Source organism: Hemibagrus wyckioides, linkage group LG18 (genome assembly GCF_019097595.1).
Source record: "Hemibagrus wyckioides isolate EC202008001 linkage group LG18, SWU_Hwy_1.0, whole genome shotgun sequence".
Classification (NCBI taxonomy): Eukaryota; Metazoa; Chordata; class Actinopteri; order Siluriformes; family Bagridae; genus Hemibagrus; species Hemibagrus wyckioides.
Genome location: NC_080727.1, coordinates 23,883,032 through 23,910,343, shown reverse-complemented (window position 1 = coordinate 23,910,343; position 27,312 = coordinate 23,883,032). Strand labels below are relative to the sequence as shown.

General features: G+C 45.9%; 1 protein-coding gene across 11 annotated transcripts in view; it reads left to right on the top strand.

The window, feature by feature from the left end:
* Positions 1 to 27,312, top strand: part of cadm1a (cell adhesion molecule 1a) — a 312,964-nt gene that overhangs the window by 229,645 nt on the left and 56,007 nt on the right. For all 11 annotated transcript variants that reach the window (XM_058414921.1, XM_058414928.1, XM_058414927.1 and 8 more), the window contains 3 exons: positions 4,805 to 4,951; positions 16,244 to 16,396; positions 18,214 to 18,351. In XM_058414921.1, coding sequence (XP_058270904.1) covers positions 4,805 to 4,951; positions 16,244 to 16,396; positions 18,214 to 18,351 — 438 coding nt within the window. The remainder of the gene's footprint in view (positions 1 to 4,804; positions 4,952 to 16,243; positions 16,397 to 18,213; positions 18,352 to 27,312) is intronic.

The window sequence follows — 27,312 nt, the reverse complement described above, 5'->3', positions numbered from 1 at the left end:
TTTCTGATCCATGTATTTTTAACCACAGCTCTGAAGAATTCTCCACTTGGATTGGTCAGAAAGGGTCGAATTAATTTTCTGGAGCAGCAGCTCTGACAATAGTTAGGAATGTAATTCCAACCAAAGATTTATTTTAATGGGCTAAATCTAATACATTATCGTTTCTATAGTAACAGCTCATTCACGGTGGATGCTCCTCATTCTCTGATTCTTATCATCAATACGTTGTTATTTAATGAAGAAAACATCTAATCATATATAACGTGCCAGTTCCTGGAAGTTGGAATAGATTTTCTGTAATTTGTTTTCCTACAATCAAACAAAACATGCCTGTGTGTGTGTGTGTGTGTGTGTGTGTGTGTGTATGGTGCCCTGAGAAAGACTAGTGTACCATCTAAAGTTTATCATGCCTGGGTTAGTTATACCAAAATAAAACAGTTATCGAAGATAGATGGATGGAAATACTGAACTTTAAACTCTTCAAGTTGTTACTAAAAATTGAAGGATGGATTGATGGATGGATGGATGGATGGATGGATGGATGGATGGGGGAAATTCCAAACTCTAAACCTAAAGCAGTTCTTGAAGATGGATGGATGGATGGATGGATGGATGGATGGATGGATGGATGGATGGATAGATAGATAGATAGATAGATAGATAGATAGATAGATAGATAGATAGATAGATAGATAGATAGATAGATAGATAGATGGATGGAAATACTGAACTTTAAACTCTGCAAGTTGTTATTAAAGATGGACGGATGAATGGATGGGGGAAATTCCAAACTCTAAACCTAAAGCAGTTGTTGATGGATGGATGGATGGATGGAAATACCAAATTCTGAATGCAATGGACAAAAATATCTAACCAAAAGCACTAAACAGCAGAGTGAAGCCTGGTAACAGTGGTGGATATGAATATATTCCTGTATGTCCAGTACACATCCATTACAACCAGACATTCTGCCTGTAGAAGCTGCCTCCAGGTGTGTGTTCACACAATCCTGAATCTGAAATAATAGCCGCGCGGCAGCAAAATGCCTAGTTTAAAAGTTCAGATGTGTGTGACAGAGCCCATTATCCACCAAAACCCGGTTCCACTCCAGACTCCTTCCATCATCCACACTTTAATGTGAGCGAGACAGGGCCAGAGCCTGGGAACAGCGATGATATCACACACATTCACACACATACACAGCCATCTGCAGTAATGTTTGTGTGGAGCTCTGTGTGTGTGTGTGTGTGTGTGTATCTCTCACTTCAGCCATCATTCACGTTCTGATTTGACACCGCTCCTCTTTTCTCTCCGCCAGCCAAGGAAGGGAGGCGAAACTGGTTATAGAGGAGGACACTAGTCCTCTTCGACCTTCTCAGCACAGTGGTTTGCTGTGACATCGGCACACCGGGCATCACACACACACACACACACACACCCATGGACACACACACATAGTCGCCCGCATTCTTGCTGGGAGTTTTTCTCTAGCGTGATGTATGAGGCAGCGCGGGTGGCGGTAGGCTCACAGTGATATAAATGGCGTGTCGGGCCGGCTATGAGCGCAGCAGCCTGCTCTGACAGCTTTAATCTAGGCTAAAATGATCAGTGTTCTGTGCTACTGCTTTTGAATGCCGGTAATTAAATAGAAAGATAATGTCACAGATCTGTTTGAACAAGTTATGCAAATACGAAGCGCACACTTCTTCTGAGTTTCCGCAATGCCTTGTTGGTTGTCGGCACACGAGCTGCAAGCTAATTTCACACGGGCTCTCTTTCCGACGGCCTTCGCCTAGGCAATAAGGCTAATGAAGGCTTTGTTTGAATTGGAATTAATCACCAGTTCATCTATTTCAGAGGCGGTGACACAAACAATTATCTTAATTAAGCCAAGCTGCGTGCCAATAATCAATAATAATCTCAAGGCTAATCAAGTTTAATCCTTTCTTTTATTTGCCGTGATCCGTGCACAAGATTTACTTCACATGGCGTATATTAAAGGCAATTTCCTAAGACTATGCGTCCCGGTGCCAAACACAGTGTGTGTTACGCCTGCCGAATGAGAATGCATGCTCGCATCCACATAGCCACTACCTGAGAGATCAAGCACACACCAGAGGGTCAGGAGAGTCTGGGTCTGGTGTGTACGCTGCTGCTTCCTGTCTCTGCTGATGTCATATGGAGACCTGATGTTTTCCTGAGGCTGCAGGTGGAACGTGCTGTGCAGGGGAGGAAGAGTTAACCTGCATTGTGCTGAAGTTCTGCCACACAGTTTTGGAAGGCATATGGAGTCTCCAGAGTGTTTGCATGTGTTTATCACTTCCACAGAGCTAAGTGACATCTCGCTACAAACTCTGCAGTTATAAAGGGAACCTTGCCGGGTTTCACTAACACGTCGGCCGCAGCACACCGGCCTGGAGCTGGATATTTTCCTTTAATGCACACCACCAAGTGTTGCATTCCTTAATCTATCTCCTGTATCCTAAATGTTCTCTGTAAGTTCACACAGAGTTGGTGTATGATGGAGTGGAGTTCTGACCAACTCGGAATCTTTAGTGAAAGTATCTGCATCAGGTCAGTGATATGACTGTGAGGGCAGTGAGGTGCAGTGAGCAGTGAGGTGATTTACTTTTTAAGCTTTAAACATCAACAAGACCTCTCCATGTAGTAATGCTGGAATGATTAGTATCTGGAAAAATCTAATCATAATCCTCTCCTTTCCTCTGCCTTCTCTCATCAGTTCCTACCTTCCTTCCTTCCTCCCTTCTTTCCTTTCTTTCTTTTTTTCCTTCCTTCCTTCCTTCCTTCCTTCCTTCCTTCACTCATCAATACCTTCCTTCCTTCCTTCCTTTCTTTGTCCTGTGCTCTCTTCTTCTTTCCTTCTTTCCTTCCTTTCTCCCTTCCTTTCACCCATTCATTTTTTCCTGCTTTAATGGTCTCTGGCTATTTTAGTAGTAACCCTGAGGTCAGACTGACAGTAAGCGGGACACACGGTCAGTATCCAGGATTAGATCTCAGTGTCCACATGATACTTCAGTTATGTGACACTTAAGTGTGTTTACTGTACATTACATCTTCTGTCAGAAGGGCTCAGAAGCGAACCATCACGAAGTGGCCTCCGTTTAACACCGTCACCATGACAACCGCAGTGGCCCGCTGAGTGTTAACCTTCATCTGTAACCTCGCCGATAAACATGGGCTGCATTTGCATTTCCAATGTACCACCTCTCTCCTCATAGCCCTGTTTCCCTTTGACAAGTCTTAAGGATCTCTCTCTCTCTCTCTCTTTCTCTCTCTCTCACACACACACACACACTCTCTCACACTCTCTCGAGGTTCATTTGTTTGCTCTGTTTTCACTTTCCACTCCTGGCAGCCTGATTGAAATCAGTTTTGTTAAACTGTCTCTCCTTATCGGGCGCCATCAGAGGATCCGATTGCCTTCTTCTCGTCTACTTAAACTGACAGGGCTCTTTAGAGGAGCCTGCCATCTGAAGCATGCAAATCATGCCACCTTCTTGCCCCCCCAGCCCCACCCCCCTTTATGTCAGTTGCATAATTATTTAGCTCTGTCACTTGCCCCTTCATGTTTTCTCATTAGTACTGGGGAGGGAGTGACTCTAAATATAGCTTTCACCGTGTCTCGGTTTATTTGGTGATTTCAGCTGAGGAATATCTCTCTTTTCTTCCGAGATCATTCCAGGAGAGAGGTCAGGGGCTCTCTCTAATGTTGTATTATGAATGATCGTCCAGGTTTCCACATGGAAAAGTGAAGGAGGAGGAGCACAGTAAGGGGGCGGGGCTTGTTCTTGCTCTGGATATTTTCTCTTCAGCTGGTGTTGTATCACACAATAATTTCTCATGAAAGTTTTACTGGGGCTTCAGTAAAAAGGGGTTTAGCGAAGCTCCCAGTCTCAGGTTACAGGTTTTCTCCCAAAATGTAGATGATAAGCCAAGACGTGTGAGATTTCCTTCTTCAGTTTTGTACCGATATAACTTTTTGCAAGTTGCGTGTCTCAGTCATCAACACTGAATCCTCAGAAGGCGTCAGCTGGCTCATCAGCATCTGTATGGAATAAAGAAGGAATAGAACACCTGGAGGTGTGCTACTGTGAGACAAAAATCAACAACAGGGTGGTGTGATGTAACCTAAAGCTAAGTGAAACGGGAGTTAATTCATTAATATAGGGTTTAGCACATGCATTAGCAGTTTTGATTTAGAAACAGTTCTGCGTGAGATGATTGAAACGTATGGAACCGGGAACGGTATGCTTCTCTGTAGCTCCTGTACAATACCAAAGACTAAAGAAACCAAAGACACCAACCGTGTCCTGGCTGATGGGTTATATTCTGGGTTAAGCCGGGAAGTGATTATTTTTATTTTTAGATGAAATGTGCCTTTAATGGGCGCCAGGTAGAGGACACGCTCTGTATGTCCTCAGATCAAATACGGCCCTGAGCTCCTGGCGTCCTCTGACCACCGGCGAGATGAGCTCACGAGCTGCGATTCAGCGCAGGCGTGTGCATCACGGACACAAGGCTGGCTTATGAAACGCCACACAGGGAGGCGAGGGAAACAAAAACCCACTTTCACACTCTGTTGAGTATTCACACTCGCCCCAGGTGCATTTTGTCACTCACTCCTCATCATGCACTCCTGTAAGTGTTAGATTGTAGGGTTTTGGCCGCTCTTGGGTTTTTATCTCTGTGTGAAGGAAATGGCTGTAACACATACGCCGTCTCTCTCTCTCTCTCTCTCTCTCTCTCTCTCTCTCTCTCACATTTCTGCTTTCTTCATCCACAGTCCAAAGCCAGAACCTGGTGACAGACAACATCTCGGTGGTGGAAGGGGAAACGGCCACCATCAGCTGTCGAGTGAAAAATAACGACGACTCCGTCATCCAGCTCCTGAACCCCAACAGACAGACCATCTACTTCAGAGATGTCAGACGTAAGTAGGGAGGCTCTCCCAGTCGTACCATAACACACACACACACACACACACACACTAGTCTTCCATTTCTCTCTAAGAGATGGGCTCCATTTCTAGGAGAAGAGCTCTGAGAGCATCAGACTAATTCAGTATGTTTTTCGAGGGCAGCTGATAGAGCGTCGCAGCTGTGTGCCAAGGGCACGTTGTTCTCCGTGGCCCGCCTTGATCTGCCATGATCTGGCTCAGAACTCTCCAGCACTCAGCGCAGCTGCACTTGTTTCATCAGAGCCGAAGCCGCCGTGCCATCTCCTTCTCCTCAGAGGCAAAATTACCCCACATGAGCCTCGGCGATGGTTTCTTTCAAAGATTTGAAATAAGAGGCATATTAAAGTAGCACGAAATCCATTCAAGTTCAGTCAGGCTCAATCAGGCATTCACTTCTTTCTTTTTTTTCGAGGATAATGCTTACTTCTCTCCCCTCATCCTCACATGGATGAATGCTTCCAGTCTACAGTCTCGTAAGTGCAGCCGGCGTTTTTTTTTTCTTGCTTTTTTTTTTTTTTTGACGAGATCTGCTCATTTCTTTTTTAAACGCACGTCTCTGTAATGATCCCTCCGCTCGTGGAGGTGGTGCCAGACTGAGTCATTGTACCCACGTTCCAGCTCGGCCTGCGAGAGAGGAGAAGAAGGAGAGGCTAATAATCACACCCTCACTCTGTAAATTCTTCATGTGGATCACACGTCTGTTCGGCTGTCAGTTCGTCTCCGGGCTTTCCAATCATTAGAGGAGCTCAGAATCCATGCCGTGCGGCGCAGAGAAGGCCGTCATTATTGCTCGACGCCTTAATAAAAGTTTGATGGGCTCCTCTCCAAATCGCCGTGACCGGTAATCAAAATTGATTGCTGCCATTTAGGAGGAACGGCATGTCTCCCCAAGGCCTGGAGGATTAAACCTGAGAAAACAATACAAATTAGATGCGGAAGAGGAGCAGACTGAAGAAAACGAGAACGAGGGAGGGAAGAAAGGGGGAGCGAGCAAGAGAGGGGGCGGAAAATGAGAGAGTAGGTCGAAGAAAGAAGAGGGCCGAGAGAGTGAAGAAGGGAAGGGGTCAAGGGAGAGTGGGAACAGAGGGCAAGGGAGTGTGAGAGAAAGGGAGTGAGAGAATGACAAGGAAGTGAGGGAGAAGGGTCAAGAGAATAAGAAAGAGGGAGAGAGTGGGAAAACAGGGTAAGGGAGTGTGAGAAAGAAGGGGTCAAGAGAGAGAGAGAGAGAGAGTAGGGGTGAGAATATGAGAGAGAGTGAAGTGAGAGGAAAAGGGCGAGAGACAGTAAGAGTGAATGACGTGAGAAAAAAGAGTGAGGAATGGAGAGAGAGAGCAGCAGGTGAGAGACAGCAAGAAGTGGGTGAGCAAGACAGGACAAAAAACTGTGAGAAAGAAGGGGTGAGAGAGAAGGGTGGGTGAGAGATGGTGAGAAACAGTGAAAGAGAAAGAAAGAGGTGGGTGAGAGAGGGGTTGGTGAGAGAGCAAGAGAGAGCGAGGTGAGAGAGAGGGGTTGGTGTGAGAGGGAGAGAGAGAGAGAGAGAGAGAGAAGGGGGGTGGATGAGAGAGAAGGAAAGTGAGGGCGAGAGACAGAGAGAAGAGGTGAGGGAGATTGAGAGAGACGCGGGTGAAAGAGATCACCTCAGCAGCCATCAGCTATTTCCTCACAAAAGAAGTTGCTCTCGTCTCTCCGTCTCTCGCTCTCTCTGGGAATTCCTTTCTTCCCCATTGTGTTTACAGCCAGCATCATTTCGGTTGCAGGCCTCGCCTCAGATAGATGGATTGCAAAAAAAAAATGAAAGAACAGTTCTTTTTTCTTTCATTCTTTTTTTTTCTCACTGTTTCATCAGCACACACTTCTTTGCTTTCCGATAACATGAAAACGAGCCATGTGTGTGTGTGTGTGTGTGTGTGTGTGTGTGTGTCTTTAGGCTACGGAATGTTATGAATTGAAATGATTGGAGAATAAATACAATCAAATTGACCACAGCAAATTAAGGAGAAAGCATTAGCTCGGTAAAGGCCACTATTTGGTTGAAATTCAAATTGAGGTTGTTTGGAGCTGCTTTGTTTAGAAAACGACTTCGGGCCTTTTTAAGGAAGGTTAATGGCGGACAATCAGACAAACGCTCAGGGAGAAAAAAAAAATATTTTGAAGCTGATTATTTTTCTCAGTTTTTTTTTCTCTTGGCCTTGAGATGAAGAATGTTGAAATTAAGAGTATATTGAAAAAAAGATTTGAGGTTAGTTAGAAGAGTGGTGATTGGATTGTAATAAATATTTAGAGCTAATCAGTGATTAGGATGGATAAAAACTCCACCAGAAAATAAATAGATAGACAGACAGACAGACAGACAGACAGACAGATAGATAGATAGATAGATAGATAGATAGATAGATAGATAGATAGATAGATAGATAGATAGATAGATAATAATACACAGATAAATTAAAGAGAAGCTGGTGTTCACCTGTATCCTCTGATTACTGAACATTTCTGATGGGAGTGGTCTCTTTTTCAGTGACTCCGCCCACATCCACAGGTCACTAGGGCTGTTTTAACAGTTTGATGAGAAGGTGATGTAAAATCTTCCCCTTTAGCTCTCTCACTCACCAGACCTCGGTTTTATTACACACTTAAAACTCCAGATGTTTGTTGTTTTCAGTGTCAGGGTGCAGTGAAGCTGTTCACGTGACTCAAACACACTTTGTGATGCCTTTTTCCTTTAAATTGTCGCTCGTCTCTGCATGGATTTGTTGAATAAATATTTCTTGGCTTAATCGACTCTGATGTGTCTTTTGCACAGGCTTGCCATTTCATATTTTTAGTAAATCAGTATGAGGGAGTGGGCAGGGCTGACTGGCAAAAAAAATAAATAAAATAAAATCCTCAGTGGTATTCTGAGAGAGCTCAGCGGGAAAAGATAACCATTTTGGATTTTGGAAGTCTCATGAGAAATGTACTCCACACACCAACACCCTCCTGACTGAGGAGAGTTCTTGGATCTCAGCTGAATTTCTCATCGTCTTTCTTCAGCTCTCCTTCTCCGTTTCCTCCTTCTAGCTGTCTTGCCGTGCCAATTATGGATTTATCTTGCTTTCGGATCTTTCGTGGAGAATGAGGAGTTAGAGAGGGGTCAGCTTCTTTCTTGTTCAACCAAAAAAAAAAAAACACCTCCTAACATGCAAAGAGAAAAAAACAGCGTCGTGCTCGAGTGTGTCTAGCTGAAATTCGTCATGCTGGGAAGGCCCGGCGGCTCTGAGGCCTTTTCACACCGGCTGTTTGTCCTCGCTTTTGTCGTGTCTTTTACCCAGGCGCTCTTGTTTGTTTGCGGGGTGCTGCACCGTGCCATCCTGAGCCGCTACCTCACTCTCTTCAACTTAATCATAATCAAAACCTCAGCAGACATCCACTTCTGTGGCCTGCCAGCACAGGTCAGCCTGTCTGTTCCAATTCCCCCAGATTGTTGTCTGGAATAAGACTCGAAGAAGCATCGTAGAATAAAGAACAAAAACAAACCCTGCAAACGTAAAGAGAAAAATAAGGAAGAGAGGCTGGAGGACTCGGGTCGAGGCAGCGTGCTCTCAGTGGGACACACAATGCCATGCTGAGCTTCATTCTCCTGCACACCTGCAGGGAGCTGGACACCACCGACAGGCACCTCCATCCTCCTGTCACTGGGGGAGCAGCAGCCGTGGCATGCTGGGACATCACGCAAGCAGCAGCGTGTCCTGGGTACGAGTCTAAAACAATAGCATCAAAAGCCATCCTCACAGCCAGAGATGTACTGCTCTAGAGTGTTTAGATCATTTCTGGGTGTTTTTTAAAAAATCATTCATTCATTCATTCACTGGACTGCCTGAGGGTTTTTTCATTATTATAATTATTTCTTATGCGATAATCACCTTCTCAGATTTAGAGAGTTAGAAAGAGAAAGGAAGTGTTCATACAAAGGTTTTAAAGGCAAGGTACATACAAAAATAAACATTTTGATGCCTAAAGTTTGTTTAATTTTATTTAATAGCTATGAGGCTAATGTAGGCTTAGCATTGTCCATAATGCCCATATTAATCACTAGCTATATACTAGCTAGCTATTTAAACCTGTCAGAATATACATGCACACAAATAATAAAACACACAGGGATCGCTGGGACCGGAAAATAATCAACAAAGATGTGGCCTGAATACAGCACGAAAGTAAAGTGGAGTAACCTTTCCACCCGGAAGTTGATTATTTTCCAATTACAGCAGTGTTTTATTTCTATTTTAACTCAGCAATTAACTTATTATTAACTTATAACCAATTATAAATATACTTGCATTCAATTTTCCATTTACACTAATGTTTAATGTTGTGGAACATCCACGAAAACAAGTTAGTTCCTGTTTCCACTTCTATTATAGCAACTATAAACTCTCTCTCTCTCTCTCTTTCTCCCTCTTTTTTTTTACTTATACAGTAAAAACTGCAGTTTGTCATGTTACAGAGAAAACAGAAAGCCTTCCAGAATTATATTGGCACATTTTCGGCTTTTTTATTAAAAGATCTGTTCATCTGTTGCTATAGAAACGATAACGATTTCACGAAATCCACTTTAGCACTTTAATCTGCCCTTTATTTTTATTTTTCTTCTTATTCTTCTTATTTGTTTGTTTGTTGTATGCTTGTTTAGAAAGTGTGGTCCATCTCCATCCTTCAACCCTGCAGACCTCTATGCTCTCCCAGAGCCTCGTATCCGGTCTGACACTGCAGTTATTCACGTTTCCATAATGCTCTAATTATTGCCGTCTCTCCACCTGACGCTCCGTCACAATAGATTACAAACTGCATTGGCTGCTTGCCCCTTATCAGTTTGCTTTAATCCCCCCGCACGTTCCCAATCAATAAATTAAATTAAATCATTAGCGCCTCCCTGCCCTCCCTCTGACAGCCAGATTCTAGCTTTCAAGCCGGCCACTCTAATTAGTCCCACATTATTCTAATAGCACATAAAAGACACGCCACATGAGGTGGAGGGAACGGAGCGAGGGCTCAGACAGACCGCCACAGCCAGAAGGCCTTCTCCTTTCCCATGCTTTACACTCTGCTTTACGCTCTCCTTCACCTGAGAGCCTGCACGCGTACAGCTACACACCGGGGATGTTTTATTTATTTGTGTATTCGTTTGAAGATCACACCAGCCCGAAGACACGATCAAAGGTGAGAAAGATATTTTATCCTCCAGCGCTGGCTCTACATGTCGAGGCTATGGGCCATGGGAGAAAAGGAAGACTGACAACTGTGGGAAGAGAGAAATACAGACAAAGAGGCTGGTTAATCCAGCTTCACGTGCTCTGGATGGATGAACAACTGCAGGCAAAGTGTGTGGGGGGTCATGCTTGGAAGAGAGGATCGGAAGGAAGAAGAAAAAAAGTCCAGTCACACTCCAAGCGATGATGAAGTCCTCTTCCTTTTTCAGCTCTGCCAATGTAGCTCTAGTAACACTTTTTTTCCTTCTCTTGGGCTATAAAATTTAAAGAGCACGGTTAACCAGCTGGAGCCCGGGACAATCAACACGTCGCTCTGTCGGCACTCGCTCAGAGGAAACCCATCGCCTCAAAAAGCTCTAATGATAACTGATTATTTCTTTATTTATTTCCTCCGGATACATTTATTTATTTATTTATTTATTTGTTCTCTTTACTCCAGCGTCTTTGAACTTAGCCAGTACCGGCAAGAACATCTCTCATTGTCATAAATGTTCTGCTGGAATTTATCTGACAGTGGGGGGGCATGCTTTTATCTCTCTTTTTTCCTCTCTCTCTTTTCTCTCTCTGTCTTGTTCTCTGTGTCTCTCTCTCTCTCTCTCACTCTGCCCCACACACTTCTCTATCATGTTCAGCGTGAAAGCAAGCCTAATGGACTCCTCATTATTCTTGGGGGAGCGGACTCTGGAAAAAGTGTTTTTGTTTTTTTTTCTCCTGACTCTGTATAATTAGGAGAGAGGCCCTGAACTCCATTTGAAGACCATGAAGTTGGGATCAGCATGTGCCTCTCACTAGAACTTCCTCCTTGAGGGAGAAACAAGGTTGCTTCTGCTAAATTGACTGAGTGAGGAAGTGTCTAGGATGTCACACCGTGCTGTTGCTGGGTTAGGAGATAAGCTGGACTTTTAAAGAAATGGACCACGTGTCTGTTCACATTTCCACATTTAAGTTCAAAGCCTTGTCCATGCTGAGGACATTTAAATATATCTAGTTTTTCAACAAGGTAATGAAATTTTTTTCCTTTGGAAACCTCCTGCCTCTGGAAGCCATAACATTTTTGATTGATTGCAAAAAAAAAATTGAGGTTCTAGACATCTGAAGCTTGTGTCCAGTGTCATGTGACATGTCATGTGACCCTTGTTCAAACATATCTAAAACAGAGTGAGTTAATTTGATTCTGATTATCATATATTTTCGCTCCTTCCTTCCTTTCTTCCTTCCTTACTCCCTCCCTCCCTTCCTCCCTTCCTTTCTTCCTTCAATTCATTCATTTATCCAAATATCCATCAAGAGATTTTTATTTAGAGTCCTGTCACTGTCACCCATTGTTTTTATGATAAATTAGTATTATAGATTTCTTGTTATTTAAATTTTCCCTGTTTGCAGATATTAAACATTAAACATTGACATAGTGAAAGCAGCAGAAACTGTTTATGACTGTCCCGTCTCAGGTAGCATCCGATTTTTGTTCTTAAAGCGCTGCTTTCTAAAGTATCTTCTGTGCATTTAATAGTTTGATTTGAAATGTTTTATAGTCAGCAGGTTTTCATATTTTATTATTATTGTTGTTGCTGAAGATGATGGTATTATTATTATTATTATTATTATTATTATTATTATTATTATTATTATTATTGTTGTTGTTATTTTAGTGATTCTCACTGTTATAGTTGTTATTTAATTATTATAATATTAAGCCTAATTGGTCACATTAATTGAATGGCTTTAATTATAGTAATAATAATAATAATAATAATAAGTGAAATAAGCTCAAGTCTACCTGCAATGTTACTTAAAAAAGAAAAAAATAAATAAGCAGTGTTTATGCGATGCAGAAGGTTTTGCATTTACATTTTAATGTGTTGCGACTGTGGGCGGAAAGTTCAGGAACAAAAAGCTGTCGTGACTCCGGTAAATAAATCTGCTAGTACATATTTGCCTAATATGCATAATTAATTTGTGCTGTGATCCTGAGGGGTTGTGTTGAGGGGGTTTTATTTTGTTCCTAGAAAGAGTCCAGTGGGTTCAAAGAGTTTAAGAATCACAGGTTTTATTGCTTTTAGTTGTTGGCTCTGAGCATACAGTTTTTTTCAGGCTTTATATCTTTAAACCACCACCAGCACCACTACCACCACCACCAGCACCACTACCACCACTACCACCACCACCAGCACCACTACCACCACCACCAGCACCACTACCACCACTACCACCACCACCAGCACCACTACCACCACTACCACCACCACCAGCACCACTACCACCAACAGCACCACCACCAGCACCACTACCACCACTACTACCACCAGCACCACTACCACCACTACTACCACCTGCACCACTACCACCACTACCACCACCAGCACCACCACCAGCACCACTACCACCACTACCACCACTACTACCACCAGCACCACTACCACCACTACTACCACCAGCACCACCACCACTACCACCACCAGCACCACCACCAGCACCACTACCACCACCAGCACCACCACCAGCACCACTACCACCACTACCACCACTACTACCACCAGCACCACTACCACCACTACTACCACCAGCACCACCACCACTACCACCACCAGCACCACCACCAGCACCACTACCACCACCAGCACCACCACCAGCACCACTACCACCACTACCACCACTACTACCACCAGCACCACTACCACCACTACTACCACCAGCACCACCACCACTACCACCACCAGCACCACCACCAGCACCACTACCACCACCAGCACCACCACCAGCACCACTACCACCACTACCACCACTACTACCACCAGCACCACTACCACCACTACCACCACCAGCACCACTACCACCACTACCACCACTACTACCACCAGCACCACTACCACCACTACTACCACCAGCACCACTACCACCACTACCACCAGCACCACTACCACCACTACCACCACTACTACCACCAGCACCACTACCACCACTACCACCACTACTACCACCAGCACCACTACCACCACTACTACCACCAGCACCACTACCACCACTACTACCACCAGCACCACTACCACCACTACCACCACTACTACCACCAGCACCACTACCACCACTACTACCACCAGCACCCCTACCACCACTACCACCACTACTACCACCAGCACCACTACCACCACTACTACCACCAGCACCACTACCACCACTACCACCACCAGCACCACCACCAGCACCACTACCACCACTACTACCACCAGCACCACTACCACCACTACCACCACCAGCACCACCACCAGCACCACTACCACCACTACTACCACCAGCACCACTACCACCACTACTACCACCTGCACCACTACCACCACTACCACCACCAGCACCACCACCAGCACCACTACCACCACTACCACCACCAGCACCACCACCAGCACCACTACCACCACTACTACCACCAGCACCACTACCACCACTACTACCACCTGCACCACTACCACCACTACCACCACCAGCACCACTACCACCACTACCACCCCTACCACCACCAGCACCACCACCAGCACCACTACCACCACTACTACCACCAGCACCACTACCACCACTACTACCACCAGCACCACCACCACTACCACCACCAGCACCACCACCAGCACCACTACCACCACCAGCACCACCACCAGCACCACTACCACCACTACCACCACTACTACCACCAGCACCACTACCACCACCAGCACCACCACCAGCACCACTACCACCACTACTACCACCAGCACCACTACCACCACTACTACCACCTGCACCACTACCACCACTACCACCACCAGCACCACCACCAGCACCACTACCACCACTACCACCACCAGCACCACCACCAGCACCACTACCACCACTACTACCACCAGCACCACTACCACCACTACTACCACCAGCACCACCCACCACTACCCCCACCAGCACCACCACCAGCACCACTACCACCACCAGCACCACCACCAGCACCACTACCACCACTACCACCACTACTACCACCAGCACCACTACCACCACTACCACCACCAGCACCACTACCACCACTACCACCACTACTACCACCAGCACCACTACCACCACTACCACCACTACTACCACCAGCACCACTACCACCACTACTACCACCAGCACCACTACCACCACTACTACCACCAGCACCACTACCACCACTACTACCACCAGCACCCCTACCACCACTACCACCACTACTACCACCAGCACCACTACCACCACTACTACCACCAGCACCACTACCACCACCAGCACCACCACCAGCACCACTACCACCACTACCACCACCAGCACCACTACCACCACCAGCACCACCACCAGCACCACTACCACCACTACCACCACTACTACCACCAGCACCACTACCACCACTACCACCACCAGCACCACTACCACCACTACCACCACTACTACCACCAGCACCACTCCCACCACTACTACCACTACTACCACCAGCACCACTACCCCCACTACTACCACCAGCACCACTACCACCACTACCACCACTACTACCACCAGCACCACTACCACCACTACTACCACCAGCACCCCTACCACCACTACCACCACTACTACCACCAGCACCACTACCACCACTACCACCACTACTACCACCAGCACCACTACCACCACCAGCACCACCACCAGCACCACTACCACCACTACTACCACCAGCACCACTACCACCACTACCACCACCACTACCACCACTACTACCACCAGCACCACTACCACCACTACCACCACTACTACCACCAGCACCACTACCACCACTACCACCCCCAGCACCACCACCAGCACCACTACCACCACTACTACCACCAGCACCACTACCACCACTACCACCACCAGCACCACTACCACCACTACTACCACCAGCAACACCACCAGCACCACTACCACCACTACTACCACCAGCAACACCACCAGCACCACTACCACCACTACTACCACCAGCACCACTATCACCACTACTACCACCAGCACCACCACCAGCACTACTACCACCAGCACCAGCACCAGCACCACTACCACCAGCACCACCACCAGCACTACTACCACCAGCACCACTACCACCAGCACCACTACTACCACCAGCACCACCACCAGCACCACTACCACCACTTCTACCACCACCACCAGCACCACTACTACCACCAGCACCACCACCACTACTACCACCAGCACCACCACCAGCACCACTACCACCACTACTACCACCAGCACCACCACCAGCACCACCACCACCACCACTACTACCACCAGCACCACCACCAGCACCACTACCACCACTACTACCACCAGCACCACCACCACCACTACAACCACCACCACCAATTTCACCATCAGACAACTTCTTTTGTGTTAGAAATACACATTCCCACACACACGTGTTTGTTTTCCTTGTGAAGACCTTTCATTAACATTTTTAATAATGGAGGTAATCAGTGCTATACTTAAACCTAAATGTAAAACCTAAATCTCAGTTATTCAGTTCATTTATCACAGACCTGAGCTTTACTACAGTATATTACCATACTAAAGCCTTTATTTCATTATTTATTTCTTTATTTTACTTTTAATAAAAGCTGCAGTTTCTTAAAAATAAAAGCGTTCTTTGTAGGGACCAGACAGATCTTTAGATGCTCCTCGTCCTTGTGGGGACATTTGGACATGCTGATGCTGTGCTTACTGACACTAACATTAAAGCCTCTACTTTACTGAACCTCAGTAACCTGAAATGATCTGAATTGAAGAAGTAAAAACAATCATTTTGTCAGGTCTAGGTGATTATCAGTACTTTTACTACTGCCCTAACATAGTGGGGATATTCGGTCTAAAGGTTTAAATAAAATGTACACGCTCACTCACACACACACACACACACACACACACACACACACACACACACGTATAGTGAAAGGTCAAGCAATGGCATCGAATTCTTTATGATGTGCTTTTTCACCCATAACCCTCTCTCCCTCCCCCCCCCTCTCTCACACAGCCTTGAAGGACTCTCGCTTTCAGCTGGTCAACTTCTCAGACAATGAGCTGCGTGTTGCTCTGTCCAACGTGTCTCTCTCGGACGAGGGCAGATACGTGTGTCAGCTCTACACGGACCCTCCACAGGAGGCCTACGCCGACATCACTGTGCTGAGTACGAGTCAAACACACATACACAAACTCCTGCTGGAAACAAACAGGCAGCAACACACCTCTGTCCCTGAACATGTCCTTGTCTCATTCAGTTTAACAGCCCGAGGTTCAGGGCGCGGCAGTAACCAGGCAGCATCACATCCTGTAGCGCTTCATCATGTTTTATCAGAGCGGTGTTTATGAGCTGTCATAACTGAGAAACTTCAACAAATATTTTCTATCCATGTTAACCAGAGACCTCTGAGACTTGCTGCCTTAGTTACAGTGTGAAGTACTGCTCTGATGCTACAAACACTTAGACACACTAGTACTACATGGCAGGATTTTGGAAAGCTCTCGAAAATCTGCATAACCACTTCACCTGGCACAGATGCAGTATCTAACACGGGTCATTCCGCTATTCAGGTACGGGAGCACAACTGTCCTGCGTCCTTTGAAGAAATGACCCTGACCCTGACTGGATTATTCAAAAAACATTTTTGGGTTTTAAATGTCACTAGTTGTTTAAAAGTGATTATTTGAGTAATGATGATGAAGTCCCTCATTTATTATTACCACGTTAATAATTTTTCATGTGTGAAACATCTGATGAAGCTTTTATTGTCATTTAGAACATATATATACACCGATCAGCCATAACATTATGACCAGTGGAGGTGAAGTGAATAAGACTGGTGATCTCCTCATCATGGCACCTGTTAGTGGGTGGGATATATTAGGCAGCAAGTCAACATTTTGTCCTCAAAGTTGATGTTAGAAGCAGGAAAAATGGACAAGCGTAAGGATTTGAGCGAGTTTGACCAAAAGGGCCAAATTGTGTTTGTTAGACCACTGGATCAGAGCATCTCCAAAACTGCAGCTCTTGTGGGGTGTTCCCGGTCTGCAGTGGTCAGTATCTATCAAAAGTGGTCCAAGGAGGGAACAGTGGTGAACCGGTGACAGGGTCATGGGCGGCCGAGGCTCATTGATGCACGTGGGGAGAGAAGGCTGACCCGTGTGATCCGATCCAACAGACGAGCTACTGTTGATCAAACTGCTGAAGAAGTTAATGCTAGTTCTGATAGAAAGGGGTCAGAATACACAGTGCAGGACGGGTCAGGGCTGTTTTGGCAGCAAAAGGGGGACCAACACAATATTAGGCAGGTGGTCATAATGTTATTCCTAGTCAGTATATATATATATATGAACAGCACAGCATGACAAAATGAAATAGGACCTCATGGTTCCTCTAGGACCATGGTGCCACAAAAAGACACAGAGATGCATAAGACAACAGAACTAAGGGCTAAAAAGGAAGAATTAAGCTATCACATAAACCTTCTGCACACAATCATTATTAGGGAACAAAAATTCAACCAAAATGTTACTCTAGTGAAAAAAGTTAATACTACTGCATGTAAAAGCACTCTAACTGTTCACTATAGCGAGCTAGCTTGTAGTCTAATTATTTTGTTTCAGTGAGTAACTAGCAAGCTAAATGGGTATCTGGGTAGCATTACACAGTGACATGTGGTAGAAACAGAATTAGTTCTTACATCTTAACTAGAGGAACAGGCTATTTTTGTAGTAGCTAAATGTTACTTATACAACCTAGCTAGCTCACTGAAGGTAGGGATGATATGAAGGGTATGAAGTTAGGGTGTTAGTCACAACTGGACTATGACAAAAAACATCTATAACACACTACATTTATACTACATAAGTCACAGAACCTTCTAGAAAGCAATGCAGCATTCTTGTCTGTTTTGGACTTGGTTGTAATGGATGATTGACAGCTCGACCCTGTAACCCATCGTCATCTGTGTTTGCTCCCCGCAGTCCCACCAGGCAACCCAATCATCGAGTCTCGTGAGGACATCGTAAGAGAGGGCAACGAGACGGAGATGACCTGCACAGCTATGGGCAGCAAACCGGCCGCCACCATCAGATGGATGAAGGGAGACAAAGAGCTGCAAGGTGTGTTATTACACATGTAACACACAGACTTATTAGACTTCAGCGCAGGATTCGCAGCCATGGCACGTTTATTCCATTTGACTGATTTAGCAGTTTTGTGCTCTTTGGATATAGCTGCTGTTCTAACACGTTTTCCCCGCTGTACTCTGTGCACAGCCATGTGCCCTGCAATTTTTCTAACACCTTCTCATTTTAAACGAGTGCAGCTTTGTGCAGGAGCACCAGTGAGACCCAATGAAAGACAGCACCTGAGACGCAGGGCTGTCTAGACAAGTACACACTGCTTATTACAGTACAAGGGAGAGCAGCAGCTCACAGAACTACACAAAGCACAATCTACCTCAGACCTTACCTCAGCCTGACTTTACCTCAGACCTGACTTTACCTTAGACCTTACTTTCCATTCAGCTTGACCTAACCTCAGCCAGGCTTTACCTCAGACTTTACTTTACCTCAGGCCTTACTTTACATTCAGCTTGACTTAACCTTAGAACAGTCTTTACCTCAAACCAGGCTTTAGCTCAGACCTGACATTACCTCAGTTCTGATTTTACCTCACACCTGACGTTACAGTTGTCCTGACTTTACCTTAGTCTCATGTTCACCTCAGAACTGACATAACCTCAGTACCATGTTTACCTCAGATTTGACTTTACATTAGTCCTCACTTTACCTAAGTCTAAAGTTTACCTCAGACCCCACTTTACCTCAGACATGACTTTACCTCAGGCCTTACTTTCCATTCTGCTTGACTTAATCTCACCCAGCCTGACTATATTCAACTTGACTTAACCTCAGCCAGGCTTTACCTCAGACCTGACTTTACCTCAGTTCTGACTTTACCCCAGACCTGACGTTACAGTAGTCCTGACTTTACCTTGGTCTCAAGTTCACCTCAGAATTAATATGACCTCAGTACCATGTTTACCTCAGACCTGACTTTAACTTTACATTAGTCCTCACTTTACCTAAGTCTCAAGTTTACCTCAGACCCGACTTTACATTCAACGTGACTTAATCTCAGTTCTGATTTAACCCCAGACGTGACTTTATCCCAGTTTGACGATTACCTTAGGCCCAACTTCACCTCAGACCTGACTTTACGATCAGCGTGACTTAATCTCAGTCCTCACTGTACTTCAGACCTGAATTTATTTCCAGTGTGACTAGCAGCAGGACAAATCCACATCATCATTTTCTCTTTAACATGCATGGTGAGCAGCAGAGATCAGGGTCAGGGATGTACCTGGTATTAGAGATGGACAGATGTGTTTGACTGTTCTGCACTCTTTTAAGAGACAAGAATGAAGAGTGAGATGGGAAATGAGCAAGAAAAATAATAGAGTAAGGAAGCAACACGACCAGCCTAGCGCCGGCACTCACCGTCTGGAAATTGCTTTTGGCCTGGGCGCCTTGCGGATTTATTTTTAATTAAATGTTCTCATCATTCAGCCTAATTACCTTCAGGATAATCAGGCTTTTTTAAATATCATTTAAAGGTTACACCCATCCAGCCCTGGAATGTAAACTCAGCTGCCCCGCCATGCAAAGCTCTGGACTCACACAACCACAACCACACACACACACACACACACACACATACACACACACACACACCTCAGTCCTGTTTTGTGCTGCTTTTAATATTTCTCATTTGCACCTGGCACACACAGCGATATGCCTGGTGCTAGTAAGATGAGCTAAAAGAAAGATAAGGGACAATGGATTTAAAAAAAAATTCAGAGTTATTAATCTTCTGCTGCCAGATGAGAGACAGAGGCAGGATGGGTGATGGCCAGCGGGAGGCTAGACAGTCATTAGCCCGCTGTCTACATGCAGAAATATAACCTACCATTTCAGCTAACCTGCCAACAAGCTAAAATGCGCTAAATGGATAAGAAATGTATTTTTAGAAAGGTGTGCAGCATTTAAAAAAAAAAAAAAAGGTTCCTCAGTGCCACAAGTTCACCCCTGAATCCTCAGCTCATTCTGTCTAACGAGGTAAAATTACAACGGAGCGTCAGGACTGACGGAGGATGAAGGGAGCACGAGCGAGGCCAGGCTCTGAGCAGGCTAAGTGCTGAAATCAGTCACTAGTGCGCTTTCTTTGATGTTCAGCCTCCTGTAGCATCGTGTTATCAGACCTAATCAGCGCACACAGTTGCATTTCGAAAATGCCAAGCTGATATTGAGATGAAGAAAGTTGTGAATGACAGTGATTGACCCGTGATTATATCTCTAGCAGGTGCGATTGGGGCATTGTGGGAGGTTGACATTAGAATGAGGAAAACACCGGCTCTATTAAAGCACTCGTGAAGCACACCGCGTAATCACAGGCTGGGAATCGTCTTCCCTCTGATTATCCTCCGGTTGAAGGAATGCTACAGGTAGTCAGCTCCAGCCCAGGAGGGAGCAGAGCTGTGCATATTACTGTAGGCTTTCACAGTGCTGTCACCAGTCATCTGTTAATATGGTGTGAAGGGACTCTCATTAAAGGTGTATGGATTTGGATTGTATTAGCGCTGATCTGCAGGTGCAGCTGTGCAGTGAGGCTGGTCTCTGTGTTCCAGCTGTCCAAACATCACACACTCACCACATCACCACAACACACACTCACCACATCACCACAACACACACTCACCACATCACCACAACACACACTCACCACATCACCACAACACACACTCACCACATCACCACAACTGACATCACCACAACACACACTCACCACATCACCACAACACACACTCACCACATCACCACAACACACACTCACCACATCACCACAACACACACTCACCACATCACCACAACACACACTCACCACATCACCACAACACACACTCACCACATCACCACAACACACACTCACCACATCACCACAACACACACTCAACACATCACCACAACACACACTCACCACATCACCACAACACACACTCACCACATCACCACAACTGACATCACCACAACACACACTCACCACATCACCACAACACACACTCAACACATCACCACAACACACACTCACCACATCACCACAACACACACTCACCACATCACCACAACACACACTCACCACATCACCACAACACACACTCACCACATCACCACAACACACACTCACCACATCACCACAACACACACTCAACACATCACCACAACACACACTCACCACATCACCACAACACACACTCACCACATCACCACAACACACACTCACCACATCACCACAACACACACTCACCACATCACCACAACACACACTCACCACTTCAACACAACACACACTCAACACATCACCACAACACACACTCAACACATCACCACAACACACACTCAACACAACACACACTCACCACATCACCACAACACACACTCACCACTTCAACACAACACACACTCACCACATCACCACAACACACACTCACCACATCACCACAACACACACTCACCACATCACCACAACACACACTCAACACATCACCACAACACACACTCACCACATCACCACAACACACACTCAACACATCACCACAACACACACTCACCACATCACCACAACACACACTCAACACATCACCACAACACACACTCACCACATCACCACAACACACACTCAACACATCACCACAACACACACTCACCACATCACCACAACACACACTCAACACATCACCACAACACACACTCACCACATCACCACAACACACACTCACCACATCACCACAACACACACTCACCACATCACCACAACACACACTCACCACATCACCACAACACACACTCACCACATCACCACAACACACACTCACCACATCACCACAACACACACTCACCACTTCAACACAACACACACTCAACACATCACCACAACACACACTCAACACAACACACACTCACCACATCACCACAACACACACTCACCACATCACCACAACACACACTCAACACATCACCACAACACACACTCACCACATCACCACAACACACACTCACCACATCACCACAACACACACTCACCCCATCACCACAACACACACTCAACACATCACCACAACACACACTCAACACAACACACACTCACCACATCACCACAACACACACTCACCACATCACCACAACACACACTCACCACTTCAACACAACACACACTCACCACATCACCACAACACACACTCACCACATCACCACAACACACACTCACCACTTCAACACGACACACACTCACCACATCACCACAACACACACTCAACACATCACCACAACACACACTCACCACATCACCACAACACACACTCACCACATCACCACAACACACACTCAACACATCACCACAACACACACTCACCCCATCACCACAACACACACTCACCACATCACCACAACACACACTCACCACATCACCACAACACACACTCACCACATCACCACAACACACACTCAACACATCACCACAACACACACTCACCACATCACCACAACACACACTCACCACATCACCACAACACACACTCACCACATCACCACAACACACACTCACCACATCACCACAACACACACTCAACACAACACACACTCACCACATCACCACAACACACACTCAACACAACACACACTCACCACATCACCACAACACACACTCAACACATCACCACAACACACACTCAACACAACACACACTCACCACATCACCACAACACACACTCACCACTTCAACACAACACACACTCACCACATCACCACAACACACACTCACCACTTCAACACAACACACACTCACCACATCACCACAACACACACTCACCACATCACCACAACACACACTCACCCCATCACCACAACACACACTCACCACATCACCACAACACACACTCACCACATCACCACAACACACACTCAACACAACACACACTCACCACATCACCACAACACACACTCACCACATCACCACAACACACACTCAACACAACACACACTCACCACATCACCACAACACACACTCAACACAACACACACTCAACACAACACACACTCACCACATCACCACAACACACACTCACCACATCACCACAACACACACTCAACACAACACACACTCACCACATCAACACAACACACACTCACCACATCACCACAACACACACTCACCACATCACCACAACACACACTCAACACAACACACACTCACCACATCACCACAACACACACTCACCACATCACCACAACACACACTCAACACAACACACACTCACCACTTCAACACAACACACACTCACCACTACAACACACACTCACCACTTCAACACAACACACACTCACCACTTCAACACAATACACACTCGCCACTTCAACACAACACACACTCACCACTTCAACACAATACACACTCGCCACTTCAACACAACACACACTCACCACTACAACACACACTCACCACTTCAACACAACACACACTCACCACTTCAACACAATACACACTCGCCACTTCAACACATCACACACTCACCACTTCAACACAACACACACTCACCACTACAACACACACTCACCACTTCAACACAACACACACTCACCACTTCAACACAATACACACTCGCCACTTCAACACATCACACACTCACCACTTCAACACAACACACACTCACCACTACAACACACACTCACCACTTCAACACAACACACACTCACCACTTCAACACATCACACACACACCACTTCAACACAACACACACTCACCACTTCAACACATCACACACTCACCACTTCAACACAATACACACTCACCACTTCAACACATCACACACTCACCACTTCAACACAACACACACTCACCACTTCAACACAACACACACTCACCACTACAACACACACTCACCACTTCAACACAACACACACTCACCACTTCAACACAATACACACTCGCCACTTCAACACAACACACACTCACCACTTCAACACAACACACACTCACCACTTCAACACAATACACACTCGCCACTTCAACACAACACACACTCACCACTACAACACACACTCACCACTTCAACACAACACACACTCACCACTTCAACACAACACACACTCACCACTTCAACACATCACACACTCACCACTTCAACACAACACACACTCACCACTTCAACACATCACACACTCACCACTTCAACACAACACACACTCACCACTTCAACACAATACACACTCGCCACTTCAACACAACACACACTCACCACTTCAACACAACACACACTCACCACTACAACACACACTCACCACTACAACACAACACACACTCACCACTTCAACACAATACACACTCGCCACTTCAACACATCACACACTCACCACTTCAACACAACACACACTCACCACTACAACACACACTCACCACTTCAACACACACTCACCACTTCAACACAACACACACTCACCACTTCAACACAACACACACTCACCACTTCAACACAACACACACTCACCACTACAACACACACTCACCACTTCAACACAACACACACTCACCACTTCAACACAATACACACTCGCCACTTCAACACAACACACACTCACCACTTCAACACAATACACACTCGCCACTTCAACACAACACACACTCACCACTACAACACACACTCACCACTTCAACACACACTCACCACTTCAACACAATACACACTCGCCACTTCAACACAACACACACTCACCACTACAACACACACTCACCACTTCAACACAACACACACTCACCACTTCAACACAATACACACTCGCCACTTCAACACATCACACACTCACCACTTCAACACAACACACACTCACCACTACAACACACACTCACCACTTCAACACAACACACACTCACCACTTCAACACAATACACACTCGCCACTTCAACACATCACACACTCACCACTTCAACACAACACACACTCACCACTACAACACACACTCACCACTTCAACACAACACACACTCACCACTTCAACACATCACACACACACCACTTCAACACAACACACACTCACCACTTCAACACATCACACACTCACCACTTCAACACAATACACACTCACCACTTCAACACATCACACACTCACCACTTCAACACAACACACACTCACCACTTCAACACAACACACACTCACCACTACAACACACACTCACCACTTCAACACAACACACACTCACCACTTCAACACAATACACACTCGCCACTTCAACACAACACACACTCACCACTACAACACACACTCACCACTTCAACACAACACACACTCACCACTTCAACACAACACACACTCACCACTTCAACACATCACACACTCACCACTTCAACACAACACACACTCACCACTTCAACACATCACACACTCACCACTTCAACACAACACACACTCACCACTTCAACACAATACACACTCGCCACTTCAACACAACACACACTCACCACTTCAACACAACACACACTCACCACTACAACACACACTCACCACTACAACACAACACACACTCACCACTTCAACACAATACACACTCGCCACTTCAACACATCACACACTCACCACTTCAACACAACACACACTCACCACTACAACACACACTCGCCACTTCAACACATCACACACTCACCACTTCAACACACACTCACCACTACAACACACACTCGCCACTTCAACACATCACACACTCGCCACTTCAACCCATCACACACTCGCCACTACAACACACACTCACCACTTCAACACAACACACACTCACCACTTCAACACAATACACACTCACCACTTCAACACAACACACACTCACCACTTCAACACAATACACACTCACCACTTCAACACAACACACACTCACCACTACAACACATCACACACTCACCACTTCAACACATCACACACTCACCACTTCAACACAATACACACTCACCACTACAACACACACTCACCACTTCAACACAATACACACTCACCACTTCAACACAACACACACTCACCACTACAACACACACTCACCACTACAACACACACTCGCCACTTCAACACATCACACACTCGCCACTACAACACACACTCACCACTTCAACACAACACACACTCACCACTTCAACACAATACACACTCACCACTTCAACACAACACACACTCACCACTTCAACACAACACACACTCACCACTTCAACACAACACACACTCACCACTTCAACACAATACACACTCACCACTTCAACACATCACACACTCACCACTTCAACACAACACACACTCACCACTTCAACACAACACACACTCACCACTACAACACACACTCACCACTTCAACACAATACACACTCACCACTTCAACACATCACACACTCACCACTTCAACACATCACACACTCACCACTTCAACACAACACACCTCCCACTTCAACACAACACACACTCACCACTTCAACACAATACACACTCGCCACTTCAACACATCACACACCCACCACTTCAACACAATACACACTCACCACTTCAACACATCACACACTCACCACTTCAACACAATACACACTCGCCACTTCAACACAACACACACTCACCACTTCAACACAACACACACTCACCACTACAACACACACTCACCACTACAACACACACTCACCACTTCAACACAACACACACTCACCACTTCAACACAATACACACTCGCCACTTCAACACATCACACACCCACCACTTCAACACAACACACACTCACCACTACAACACACACTCACCACTTCAACACAACACACACTCACCACTTCAACACAATACACACTCGCCACTTCAACACATCACACACTCACCACTTCAACACAACACACACTCACCACTACAACACACACTCGCCACTACAACACACACTCACCACTTCAACACAACACACACTCACCACTACAACACACACTCACCACTTCAACACATCACACACTCACCACTTCAAC